The sequence below is a fragment of the Mercenaria mercenaria genome, chromosome 18 (assembly GCF_021730395.1).
Source record: "Mercenaria mercenaria strain notata chromosome 18, MADL_Memer_1, whole genome shotgun sequence".
In the NCBI taxonomy this organism is placed as follows: Eukaryota; Metazoa; Mollusca; class Bivalvia; order Venerida; family Veneridae; genus Mercenaria; species Mercenaria mercenaria.
In genome coordinates, this window is record NC_069378.1 from 54,266,167 (window position 1) to 54,280,637 (window position 14,471).

Below are 14,471 nucleotides of genomic sequence, written 5' to 3' on the forward strand. Positions count from 1 at the left end.
TCTATTCATTGAGGCATGGATCTGTGCTTTTAAATGTTTAAAGCTAACAGTCAATTGGAATGATTAAGATGATTTTAACCCTTACCCTGCTAAATTTCTATAATGAACTTGTCCATCTTTCAGTTTAGACAATACCATTAACTGTTAAAAGGGGTGTTTACCAAAACAGATATTGACAGAATGGCGAACAATGCAGATCATGATCAGACTGCACAGATGTGCAGGGCGAGGCTGATCATGATCTACACTAGTCGCAAAGGCAGAAACAGTTGTGTCCAGCATGATAAGGGTTATCATTGTGATGCTGTGAAAAGAATTATAATCTTATTTTACAGATATTCATGGGTAAGATAGCTGCCAAAGTTCTCCCCCAGATGCATATAGCAAAACTGAATGCCAAGGTGGTCTCAAGAGATGAAGAATATGTAAGCTGTTTGTTGTATCATTTAATTTCCTTGAATGTATTCCTTAATTTTAAAGTCACTGAAGTGGGTTCGAGCCTTACTGGGAGCATTGAATTCTTCATGTGAGGAATCCACCCAGCTGGCTTGCGGAAGGTCGGTGGTTCTACCTAGGTGCCAACTCATGATGAAATAGTGCGCGGAGGGATCACCTGTTGTCTTCCTCCACCATCAAAGTTTATTATTTTGCAGTCAATAGACATGACTGTAGTGAATTGTGCATATGACTTAGGGCATCTTATTTACTAATTCTTGTTCGGCAGACACAACTCTCAACGCAAAAAAACATGGGGTCACCAGGCATCAAAATGTTACAGTGTCTATTTTTGGATTGTATACCTTAAACTTCTTTCACATTCACCCGTCAGTATATAATAAAACTCAAATACCATTCTGAAGGTTTCTATGAGTGGTAGGTCTAGAACATAAAAACTATTTTATTTTGGTTTTATGCCCAAAAATGTGCATGAAAATGGATACCCTTTGGATAATTTGGTAAATTAAAAAAAAAAAAAAATCTCAAAACTTCATTGTATTTTAATGTTAATACATTGCTTCTGGTTTAATAGAAGAAATGAATCCAGCAGTCTGATTCCTCTCAGATACAGAGTTGTGGTTTTTCCACTTTGCTGTAGAAACATTCATCTCTGTTGCCTGGACAGGTTAAACTATAAAAATTGTTCAAAATTATGTTTGCCTCAAATGTTGGCATTCAACAGTAACAGCATACACCGTGACATTGATATTCGCCTGTTTCATGCATAAATATCATAATATTACATGTAGTTTTCTGAGATAAACATTGTTCACTCATTTATAACTATATTTATTTGGGTTTTACGGCACACCAACACAGTATAGGTTACGTTTATAACTATAAGCATAATTTACTGCAAATGTTGTCTAGCTTTCTGAGGGAGGTAAATACGGGTAATACGCCTCTATAGCTCGGCACGTGAATTTATTGCGTTCCCGAGGTGAACAGAATTAGAAGACTTACTATATACGAAGAAATAACCTGGTCATTTTCAGCTCGACTATTCATAGAATAGTGAGCTATTGCACCCGCCCATGCGTCGGCGTCCGCGTCGGCGTCCACGTCCGCGTCCCGATTTTGGTTAAGGTTTTGTATGTAAGCTGGTATCTCAGTAACCACTTGTGGGAATGGATTGAAACTTCACACACTTATTCACTGTGACAAACTGACTTACACTGCACAGGTTCCATAACTCTATTTTGCTTTTTTTACAAAATTATGCCCCTTTTTCGACTTAGAAATTTTTGGTTAAGGTTTTGTATGTAAGCTGGTAACTCAGTAACCACTTGTGGGAATGGATTGAAACTTCACACACTTATTCACTGTGATGAACTGATCTACATTGCACAGGTTCCATAACTCTATTTTGCTTTTTTACAAAATTATGCCCCTTTTTCGACTTAGAAATTTTTGGTTAAGGTTTTGTATGTAAGCTGGTAACTCAGTAACCACTTGTGGGAATGGATTGAAACTTCACACACTTATTCACTGTGATGAACTGATCTACATTGCACAGGTTCCATAACTCTATTTTGCTTTTTTACAAAATTATGCCCCTTTTTCGACTTAGAAATTTTTGGTTAAGGTTTTGTATGTAAGCTGGTATCTCAGTACTTATTAATGGGAATGGATTGAAACTTCACATACTTGTTCACTATCATGATCTGACATGCACTAAGCAAGTCCCATAACTCTACTCTCTTTTTTTTCAAAATTATGCCCCTTTTTCGACTTAGCAGTTTTTGGTTAAATGTTTGTATGTAATCTGATATCTCCGTATCCACTAATTGGAATGGATTGAAACTTCACACACTTGTTCACTGTCATGATCTAACATGCACTGTGAAGGTCCCATAATTCTACTTGGCATTTTTACAAAATTATGCCCCTTTGACTTAGCAGTTTTTTGTTAAGTTTTTGTATGTAAGCTGGTATCTCAGTATCCACAAATTGGAAAGGATTGAAACTTCACACACTTGTTCACTGTCATGATATGACATGCAGTACAGAGGTTCAATACCTCTACTTTGCATTTTACAAAATTATGCCCCTTTTTCAACTTTTGTATTCATTCAATTGACAAGGCTGTTGAATAGTCGAGCGTTGCTGTCCTCCGACAGCTCTTGTTGTTTTAGATTCTAGCTAATTTGGTATCATTCTAAAGTTTAAACGTTTATCTAATAATTAAATTGAATCTACTGATAGAACAAATATTATTGGCTTCCTTGTTTATTGTACGGCAGGTGAAGACATATGAAAGTGATCCACTGGTCTATCATAATGGTATTAAATGCAGGTAAGTAATTGTTGTGTACAGTCCAACCTCTCTGGAGCAGGCAACACTGGGAAGACTGTGTGTTTGTTGTACAGAGTTTGTTGCTCGAGTGCAGAGATTAAATTAATGAGAATTTCATCTAATGAGTAAAATTTTTGCTTTGGAGCAGAGATTATTTTACTGAAAATTTCATCTAATGAGTAAAATATGTTGCTTTGGAGCAGAGATTATTTTAATGAAAATTTCATCTAATTAGTAAAATATGCTGCTTTGGAGCAGAGATTATTTTATTGAGAAGTATCATTACATGGCTCCTTAGTGGAAAAGCTTGTGCTATTTTACCTATCTATATGCAGCATGTGTTTACTGGGCTAATCAGTCAAAAAATAAAACTGAAAATTAATTTCTGATGTCATAAAAATATATTGGAGACTCAAATGATACAAATGAGAATCACTGATTGGAAGAAAAGAATATTGAATAAAACAGTCATTTGTAAAATATGTAAAATGGCAAATACCATTTGAACCCAAAATGGTACACAGAGTTTTGATCTATTTGTCCGAATAATGTAGTGGGTAAAAACCAAACATGCAGTCAATTTATAACTAATACATATATTGTATATTGGATATTTGTCCAAAATATGATCTATAAATACAAAACTAAGGTAACCTATGTCAGACTAATTGAATGAACAAAGTCTGGATGGGAAAATATATATCCCAGTTTAATGTTCATATAAAATGTTTTGAGTTACCTCCCCTCAATTGGATTTTACATATTGGATATTTAATTTTAAAAGTAGAATTTCTCAAAATTATAAGATACTGTTATATTTGAAATTAGATGCAAGTGCATGTTTGTATTACAATTTGTTGCCTGTTCTATCTAGATACATATGAGCCGTGCCATGAGAAAACCAACATAGTGGCTTTGCGACCAGCATGGATCCAGACCAGCCTGCGCATCCACGCAGTCTGGTCAGGATCCATGCTGTTCGCTTTCAAAGCCTATTACAATTTGAGAAACTGTTAGCGAACAGCATGGATCCTGACCAGACTGCACGGATGCGCAGGCTGATCTGGATCCATGCTGGTCGCAAACCTACTATGTTGGTTTTCTCATGGCGCGGCTCAATTATGTCAGACACATTTGAAAAAGAATTGCTTCATTCTCTATGAAAAACACTATTGACAGTTGGAGTATGTATTTTAAAGGGATAAGTTTATATTTCAAATTACAAAAACTCTCCTGTAGAAAGCCTCTATTTTTGCGCAACAGGGAATTTAAACTTGACTTGGCAGCAATCTGTATTAACCTTTAGTCTGCTGCTGGCAAGTGATTCTGCCTTTGCAAACAGTGCAGACCATGGTCTGCACTGTTCGTTACTTAGTCGGTAAATCTTCTGTGAACATCCCTAGTAATAATAAACGGTATTGCTCAAATTAAATGATGGACTAGTCCATTTTTGAAATTTAGCAGGCTAAGGGTTAAACAGCCACTAGCTTTCAGCAGCCAGTCAGTTAATTTCTCAAGTTAACTTTTTGTTCTTATTTAAGTTACATTTTCAGTCAGTAACTATAGAATGTGATGTGCCCATGTATTATATTATACCAGATTTATACTATACCAGAATTATATATTTGCCATTATTGTCAACTTTGCTGACTGATTACAAATTTATGCACTTTCCTTTAGAATGTGACCTGTATGAAGACGATTGTAAGTCAAATGACTAGTTAACTGTTACTCTGAAAACTATTTAGGTAGAATCGTGGTTAAAGTCTCATTTAGTGACCTCTGTGGCTGAATGGTGAAGGTTGCTTCCTTCAAATCACTTGCCAGTCACTTGTGTGTGTTTGAAACCTCACTTGAGATGTGGTATTCCTTCTTGTAAAGGAGCCCTAACATTGGAAGGTGGTTCTATCCAGGTGCCAATGGGACCTGTAATTTTGTTGGTGTGACATGAGACCCCTCTCTCCTCCCAAAAAAAAGGTCTTTCATGGTTGCTTAATTGATATACAAGCACCACAAAAACGTAATAATTGTTTTTTGGGGGGTGGGGGAGGGAGGAGGCGGGGGGGGCTCCATATGCGGTTGAGGTCACTAACTTCAAAGCACTTGAACCCTGCCGCCGCGGGTTTAAGTTCCTCTCATATTGTCATGAGGAAGCCATTCAGCTGGTTATTTAAAGGTTGACAGTTCTACTAAGGGACTTGATAGTGCCTTAACCTAATGTTCAAAGGAACTCCTGGGGTCTTTCTTTCTCCATTATAAAAAGCGGTCAGTTACCGTATGACCTAAATCGTTTCAGTGTAAATTAAAACCAAAACAGACAAATGTGTTATTTTTCAGATGGGGTGTTGCGATGTTAGATGCACTGAAAAAGATAGAAGATGGTATGTCAGGCATTGAGTGGCCATTTTTCGTATTGCATGGTAGCGCGGATGCTCTGTGTGAAGTTGGTGGATCGAAACTCTTGTATGAGAAAGCTCAAAGTACAGACAAAAAGATCAAAGTAAGTATTCAGATACACTCAAACCTTGGCTAAAAAAACACCTGTGAACAGAGAGCACCTGGCTGTAAAAGGTACAGCTGAAACTCGGTATCTGATTCTCAATTCCAAGGGACTGGGTGTTTTACTTTGTGATGGCCAAAATACGACTTAATATGATATTTTGTGCAATTTATTTTACAGGAAGGAACTTGAAAATGTCTTTGAAATAGCCAGAACTTTGAGATAAGGGGATTCAAGATATCGTCTTTCAGCTGTATTTTCATTATTAATTAACATATTTGCAGTGTAAGGTTTAAGAAACAGACCAAGGAACCTAATTAGCCAAGTTGTAAAGTTCTCAATCTCGAAACACTTGTCCTTTACCGCTGTAGTTTCAAAACCTGGTTTGGGATGTGGATTTTTGTTGCCGGATCTACCAAGAAGTCTGCCCATGCCTGCAAGGATCCCTGAGATGGCAAGGATCCCTAAGTCCTTTCTCTACTGTCAAAAGCTGAAAAACAACTGCCATATGACTTGAAATTGTGTCATTATGATAAAAAGGCCTTCCCATATGTGGTCTTTATATTTCTTAAGGTGCATAAGCCGGCGCTAGGGGGCGTCAGGGATGTTGCACATTTCATTACCTCCCATAAACAGACTGGGTCAAAACGAGTCAGCTATTATGTTGCTTGGTTTCTTTCTATGCTTCAAAAGGATTTTTAACAGATTTTGTTATTTATAAATGTCTGTGTGTGGTTCTGGAGACCAGAGTTTTATTCTATATTAAAAGTGAAGGAACAATAGAATGAGCATATAACTGTGCATTCTTTATATTGGAAACTTTAACATTGGTATTGTATAATGTATTGAAAAAATATCTAAAAAAATATAACAATATACAATTGTTTATTTTGCAACAATCCAATGCTCACTAAAGGGATGCAGAATTTTGTTACTCGCAGACAGGAATAAAATATTCTGTTCCACAGATATTTGATGGGGCCTTCCATCAGTTGCACCATGAGCTGGAACCAGTGAAGAAAGAAACCTTTGATCTCATTTCTGAGTGGCTGAATAGCAGAGTGTAATGTTATTCCATTGGAGAACGGCTGAAAGCTGAGGATTTTAAAGAAATAACTGCTGATTTGTTTAATACAGAATATAAAGTAATCTCAATGCTGATTGGCAGCTGAACAGTAGAGTGTCATATTCTTCCACCAATGAATGCCTGAATTCCAGTTACATCATTGCTGATTGGTTAAATACTTCGAAGACTGGTCACAACATTGTTGATTGGTTGAATACACAAGTCGTAAGTCATCACCATTCTGATTGGCTAAAAACCAAGGTTTGCATGTTTGTCATTGGTGTTTGACTTTATGGCTGAATGTAATTTTGTATATCTGGCAGGGTATTTTGGTTTTATAGTGTAAATAGCCCAAATTCTTAGAAATGAAAACAGAACCACCTTATATTTTAGAGATATATTTTTATTTCATTTTGTAAAGATAAAATCATTGAAAATTATGCAAAATACAATGTGATCAAATTGTTTATTGTATATATTAATAAGAATTGCTCACCTGTTTATAATTACTATTATTATACTTGTTTACATATAATATTATACATATTTAAATATGCTTTTGCACTTCTTTAGTAATAGGTCTGGTGCCTTTTTCGATAGTTTGTCTGTAACTTTATGCCAGGTTTGCCAATAGTCTGTGTTAAAATTTAATTGCTCTGTATTATTGTTTTAAACAAACTTATTTAGAAACTGCATGCCTCCAGATTTATGCAAATTTTTCAAAATTTAGAAAATGCTTCAGTAATTACATACGTATTCTTTTGCTCCCCAAAAGATGAAGCTTTTAATTATGTCACTGCTATGAAGCTTCACTCTTAACAGGAAATGGACAAATGAGCCGTGCCGTGAGAAAACCAACATAGTGGGTTTGCGACCAGCATGGATCCAGACCAGCCTGCGCATCCGCGCAGTCTGGTCAGGCTCCATGCTGTTCGCTTTTAAAGCCTATTGGAATTGGAGAAACTGTTAGCGAACAGCATGGATCCTGACCAGACTGCGCGGATGCGCAGGCTGGTCTGGATCCATGCTGGTCGCAAACCCATTATGTTGGTTTTCCCATGGCACGGGACATATTACCTTTATGTTCCATGTTGGATGATTTTTCACTGAATTATTGTCCTTTGGTTATTCAACATCAGTAACTATAGCGCCATCCTTGTCTGGAATATTTCTGAATTTCTTCCACTTTTTGTGCTTTTAAAAGGCGATATTCATACTTTTGGGAGCTTCCAACGGTTTTACCATTAATTTCTTGTTTAAAACTGATTCTGCATATTTTAGAATGTTTTTTTCTACGAAAATACCATTTTAGTCAACAAGATATGTTGAGGTCATCAAAAGTGTAAGTCACGTAAATGAAATTTGACATTTATAGGTGGTTAGCTGTGTACCATATATGAGCTGCGCCTTGAGAAAACCAACATAATGGGTTTGCGATTAGCATGGATCCAGACCAGCCTGCACATCCATGCAGTCTGGTCAGGATCCATGGTGTTCGCTAACAGTTTTTCCAATTCCAGTAGGCTTTTAAAGCGAACAGCATGGATGCACAGCTGGTCTGGATCCATGCTGGTCGCAAACTCACTATGTTGGTTTTCTCATGGCGCGGCTCATATATTGATATACCTACTTAAAGGCTCACAAAGCCTTTGTTTATAATAGAGTGGTTGCCATATATTTCATTATTATCATAAAATATTAACTTAAAAATATTATAATTTCTTATTAAATCATATTTCTGATAATCGTTTCATATTTATCAAAAGTTTTAATATTGATGAACATAGTTGAAAGTTTTGTCGAATCCATTGTTGTTTTTTATTACCTCCCTTTATGCATGTTACTTTACAAGGTCATGTGCAGTATTAATAAAAGTGTTTTTGTAGCAATGTAATTTTGCATATCATATATTTTGACAGCTGTTTCATCCATTTCGAACATAAAATTCAAAGCCGGATGGAACTTACAATGCAGGTTTATTGTTTTTTTTTTTTCATCTAGAGGCATGTACATGTAATTTTAAGTGGTTGTTATCTTGTGGGTTTTTTTTCCATGTTTGAAGTGTTTAAAAATAGTTCATTTTAATTTTTTTTTAAATGTTTCTTTATACAAAGGTTGTTATTCATTGTAACTTCAAAGATTTTTGTTTGTATCTTTTATCAGTAGTTTTAGATTGAAGCTTTTTATTTTTGATATTTGTTGTATATGCATTTAAATAATATTTGTTATATGTACAGGTTTTTAAATATATATATATTTGTTGTATAAACATTAAAATATTATTATATGCACTTAACATTAATACTATAGGGACAGTTTTAGGTTAAATATATTTAGGACAAGTTTCGATGTTAAGCTCAAAACCTATTTTTTTGCTCACATTTTTTAAAAACTCAGGATTTTGGCAAAGAAGACTCATGGATAATTTGTTGTACTTTTGCTAGACTTAATAGAAAAGTTTGAAATTATAGTTCAAATACCTGAAGTACCTGAGAGAAATATTACAGACTTGATGACAATACAGATGGAATACATGTTTTCTACAATGCAGATTTTATGGAACTTCTGACAGGTCATCTTTTGTTTCTGGTACATACCTTTTATTTTCTTTAAGGATTTTCATGAAACTTGTGTGAGATTGTCACCTAATCATGGGCATAACATTTTCACTGTGTTTTAGTTTAAGATGTTTCACAGAAAATATCTTTCCGTTAAGGACCTTCGTGACCGAGTAGTTGTTGACTTCAAATATTACTTGCCAGACACTGATGTTGGTTTGAGCCTCACTCAGGGCGTTGAATTCTTCATGTAAGGAAGCCATCCAGCTGGCTTAAGGAAGGTTGGTGGTTCTACCCATGTGCCGGCCTGTGATGAAATAATAAACAGAGGGTCACCTGGGGTCTTCCTCCACTATTAAAAGCTTATAAGTTGCCATACAACCTATAATGATGTTGGTGTGATGTTTAACCCAACTTTAACAAAATATCTTTCTTTAAAACTCAGTTTTGCTCTATGTTGTTAACAATCTGTGTTATTTCTCTATGCAAAGAAGTTATTAACATATCATTTAGAAGTTTTTGAAATTATCATTATATGTTATCTATCTGTACTTAGAAGTTATTACCTAACATACAAAAGTTATTAATATTCCAGGTTTTTTTTTACATCATTACTTGGAAGCTTTGTCTGAAATTGTTTGAATTGTTTGAACTTGTTAGATTTTAGATACATATATGAGCCGTGCCATGAGAAAACCAACATAGTGGGTTTGCGACCAGCATGGATCCAGACCTGCCTGCGCATCCGCGCAGTCTGGTCTGGATCCATGCTGTTTGCTTTTATAATCTATTGGAATTGCAGAAACTGTTAACGAACAGCATGGATCCTGACCAGACTGCGCGGATGCGCAGGCTGGTCTGGATCCATGCTGGTCGCAAAGCCACTATGTTGATTTTCTAATGGCACAGCTCATATCAGTTTTGCTGTATATCAGTACATGGAAGTTATTATGATATCATTTAAACTAGGCCATATGTTAAAACATCATCTAACTTTGGCTTATTTACCATGGTTCAGAGTTTAGATATGTTGCAATTGAACCACAAGGGTATTAACCCAAGCTGTTAAATATGATTGTAAGCATGTAAGCAAAGAACCATGGTAAAACAGACGATAAAACACAAGAAGGCATTGTAGATTAGCTCATATTTTACCACTGTTGTTCAACTAAATACATCTGTTGTAAAACAACAACTCAAATCATGTTAGAATATATATTTAATCATATCACTTAGAAGTTATTAACATGTCAGTTTTGTGTTCTTTTCAGTACTTTGACGTCATTTGTGTATAAAAATTTATTTTAATCAGTTTTACAATGTATCAGCACATGAAAGTTATATACATATATTTTTCTATATATTTACATATTTTCTATCTGGCTCATGTACATATTTCGTCATGTTGAAAAAAAAATACAATTTGATATAAAGCAATGTTGTAATAAAGATATGAATATTTTTTCTGTCTGTCAGTTTTTAGAAGATTTTGTTTAGAAGAATGATAGAAAATACTGCTGTAGGTTAGATAGGTTTTGCACAGAGTTTAATTTAGTGATTTTATATAGCTAGCAGCCTTATTCAAGGTGCTAAGAATCTGTGACATGTTTATGTTTTAGGGTATGATGCAGATTGTTACTCCAAAATATTTTGCCCGCCTGCTTAGCTCAGTAGGTAGAGCGTTGGTCTACGGATCACGGGGTCGTGAGTTTGATCCTCGGGCAGGGCGTATGTTCTCTGTGACTATTTGATAAATGACATTGTGTCTGAAATCATTAGTCCTCCATCTCTGATAAGTCATGTGGGGAAGTTGGCAGTTACTTGCGGAGAACAGGTTTGTACTGGTACAGAATCCAGGAACACTGGTTAGGTTAACTGCCCGCCGTTACATGACTGAAATACTGTTGAAAACGGCGTTAAAACCCAAAACAAACAAACCAAAATATTTTACATTTGCGAGTGGCAGTGTGCCCAATCACGTCTTGCGCTACATCTTTTTCTTCCCGCTACAAACTTGAAAGTGAAAGTGGAAAGGTAACGTTTTAACGCTATTCCCGTTCAATTGACTTGCAATGAGAGCGAACAATGTCGAAAGTAGTTGAACAGGAATAGCATTAAAACGAGAAGGTTTTGGTTTGGAAATCGTAGTACCAGGGATGGTACTTTCAAATAGGTTTCGAATCATGTGCATGATATTAACACAATATATTGAATAAAAAACTTAAGCCCTGATTTATAATTTTTGTTTACCTTCCCACTTTCATTTTCGTGCTCAAAATGACATAGTGCGATCATGTGATTGAGCACACTGAGTGGCATTAATTACATATTTTAATAAAAGTAAACCGCTGCGAATATTACCCAGCGTATAGTATTAAAGTTAGTAGCTCTGGGACAGACCTGTACAGTATTCCAGGAACTTGTAGGGAGGTCTGTACAACTGCTTGGGTAATTTTTTTCTGTCATTTTTCTCAGCATTGCAGAATTCATTCCAAATTTATTGTAAGGAATATATTTTCTTAAGACAGGTCTGTACAACTGCTTGGGTAATTTTTTTCTGTCATTTTTCTCAGCATTGCAGAATTCATTCCAAATTTATTGTAAGGAATATATTTTCTTAAGACAGAAAAGACAACAGAAAAATCAAAATTTTGAAATATTTACTGGTTACACATGTTACCTTTTAATTCAAGTTTGTATATTTATAATAATTAAAGCATTTTATCAATACATTTACCTCATTTTTCTTGAAATAAAAATTTCACAAAAGAAAATTTGAGCTGTTCAGTTGCTCAACATTCATTCATAGTGGCATGTCATTGAAACATTCCCTACTTCTTGTTTGAACTGTCAAATATTTTTTTAATTTGAGTAAACATTTTCTTTTATAATACAAACAAATTTGTTGAGTTTGGGGACAATGGTGAGTGGGAATGGAGGTCTTAGTGTTTGTCGCCCCCATCCAACCCCCACCCCCCACATCCCAAACCCCACCTGTCTCCACAAAGAAGAGAGTGTATACTGTTGTGTAAATTGGTTTGCCATTGGTAGGCCAGCTGGTTAGTAAACAATATCTGGCAAAATGTTGGACTTGATATGGATATAATACCTTTGAGCTGCACCATGAGAAAACCAACACAATGCATTTGCAACCAGCATGGATCCAAACCAGCCTGCGCATCCTTGCTGTGTGGTCAGGATCCATGCTGTTCGGTATCAAACCCTATTGCAATTAGAGAAACTGTTAGCAGACAGCATGGATCCTGACCAGACTGTGCAGATGTGCAGGCTGGTCTGGATCCATGCTGGTTGCAAATGCACTATGTTGGTTTTCTCATGGCGTGGCTCATTTTAGGTTGATTCTCTGCGGGTAGTAGTCTATAGATGATCCATATTGGTTTAGGAGTTAGTGAGTCAAAGTTTAAATTATTTCTTTAAGAAACAGCTCTTTTAAATATATTTGTATGCCCCAGGCATCTACTGATGCGGAAGGCATATAGTGATTGTCCTGTCCGTCCGTTGGTCCGTCAATACGAGGTTAACCAAATGTGACCGTTTTGTCTAGCATCAATACGCCTTACTAGAATGACTTGATACTAATGCAGATGTAACCTGTGACCATTCCTCATCTTCAAACATCACCTGACCTCAGTTTGACCTTGACCTTGACCTCGTTTTGAACTTAGGTGCAAAATCTATTGACAAGGATGCCACCGGGGGCATCAAGCGTTTATTGAACGCAGCTTCTTGTTTGTTCATTTAATGCTATGTAATTAAATTTTGACTTAACTTAGGAGGGATTTTATACATTTATTTTTAAACAGATTGAAGAAAAGTTCAAAATATATGTGAAAATTTTGTATGCTGTCTAGATTTAAATGTATTTTTGTAATGTTTTTATAACTTATTATTAATTTTCTTGATTTTTTACATTTTTTTGTGATAACATTCTATGAGTTGCAGTCTATTTTAATGAAACAAAAGTACAAGAACTAAATCAAGGCTGATTTAACAAAAATCTTACCTTTTAACTTTCTTAACAGCCAGTTCGTTCAACACAGAATTTTGACTGTAAAAAGCTAGGAAATGAACTTACTGGTCTCCTAGGTAAAAACTTATTGAAACTTACTTCATTTCATGAAAATAACATTTTCACAGTAAAGTTGTTTTGAACAACTGGTTGATGTAGGTGCTAGATGTTAATTTTTGATGCAGTGACACATATCTAAAGATAAATGAGCTGTGCCATGAGAAAACCAACATAGTGGCTTTGCGACCAGCATGGATCCAGACCAGCCTGCGCATCCGCGCAGTCTGGTTAGGATCCATATTGTTCGCTTTCAAAGCCTATTGCAGTTAGAGAAACTGTTAGCGAACAGCATAGAATCTGACCAGACTGCGCGGATGCGCAGGCTGGTCTGGATCCATGCTGGTCGCAAAGCCACTATGTTGGTTTTCTCATGGCACGGCACAAATTAATATAGATCTGCTCAGTAGAATCTCTTCATAAATACCGGTGTGCTTGTTTGTAATTTGTTTGAAAAATAACTGAATCGAGGATGTTTTCAAGTCCTCATATATACTACCTGGTTGAAAGAAAAAGTGACCTCATTAATGATTTTACTGGTGATGGCAAAATAATTTTGTTTCAATTGTATGTTCCACTTTTTAAGAAAGGTTTTAACTTTAAACCTTAAATATATTTGGTACATATTTATACTTTTATACGAATAAAGTTATTTATTAATTTTTGCCTTAGTTTTTGATATGTCATCTTTTGCCACTTGAAAGAAACAGCGACTGCTTGTAGCCTTATTTTTTTCTAAGAAAAGGGAGACTATCTTTTTCCATTTAAAGTTTCTTAGATATCAACTTTTGAAGATATGAAATCAGAATTTTATATGCAACAAATGAAACACTATTGCCAAAACGCAATTTTCCAAAGATTTCAGCGTATTTGCGTGATTTAAGGTGCTTTATGTGCCCTGATTATGATTTAACGCTTAGCCTGCTGGCGGCAAGTGATTTTGCCTTTGCGACCAGTGCAGATGAAGATCAGCCTGCACAGCATGATCGTAAGAGGCGACTAATAAGGTCTTAACACTTGGTTTTGCTGTAATTCTGTCATTCCAGCAGGTATGCAAATTTTGATTCCATACCTCATGTTTTTATTTCGATGTAAATGAGATGTGAAACCAAAATTTGTAGTCCTGTTTGGCGCCATATAACCTATACTGCGTTGGTGCGCCGTAAAACCCAAATAAATAAATAAATGCACAGACGTGCAGGCTGATCATGGTCTACACTGTTCGCTATTCAGTCAGTAAATTTTCAGTGAACACCCCTTTGAATAAAAAGCGGTACTACCCAAATTAAATTATGGACCAGTCCATGTTTGAACTATAGCAGGGTAAGGGTTAAGCACAGCTACGCACACAAGCACAAAAGCTTTAAACACGTAACATCGAACCCAGAAGAAATGAAAACAATGAATATTCATCGGAAACTCAGCTTTTCTGCTCCATAGCATATTTGATAGCGGCTAAGATACCG

At 35.7% G+C, this 14,471-nt stretch overlaps 1 protein-coding gene across 2 annotated transcripts in view; it reads left to right on the forward strand.

Annotated features, from left to right (window-relative positions):
- The window catches only part of LOC123538694 (monoglyceride lipase-like), a 28,245-nt gene extending 14,580 nt beyond the window's left edge, over positions 1–13,665 (forward strand). The window contains exons 6-10 of one of the 2 annotated variants that reach the window (XR_008368353.1): positions 336–425; positions 2,742–2,794; positions 5,132–5,294; positions 6,263–11,348; positions 11,447–13,665. Coding sequence is in view for 1 of the 2 variants with exons in the window: in XM_045322985.2 (XP_045178920.2) it covers positions 336–425; positions 2,742–2,794; positions 5,132–5,294; positions 6,263–6,361 (405 nt within the window). In the remaining variant the exon portion in view is untranslated. Of the gene's footprint in view, positions 1–335; positions 426–2,741; positions 2,795–5,131; positions 5,295–6,262 lie in introns of both variants that reach the window. The other variant, XM_045322985.2, reaches the window with a different exon arrangement.
- The last annotated feature ends 806 nt before the right edge of the window (positions 13,666–14,471 follow it).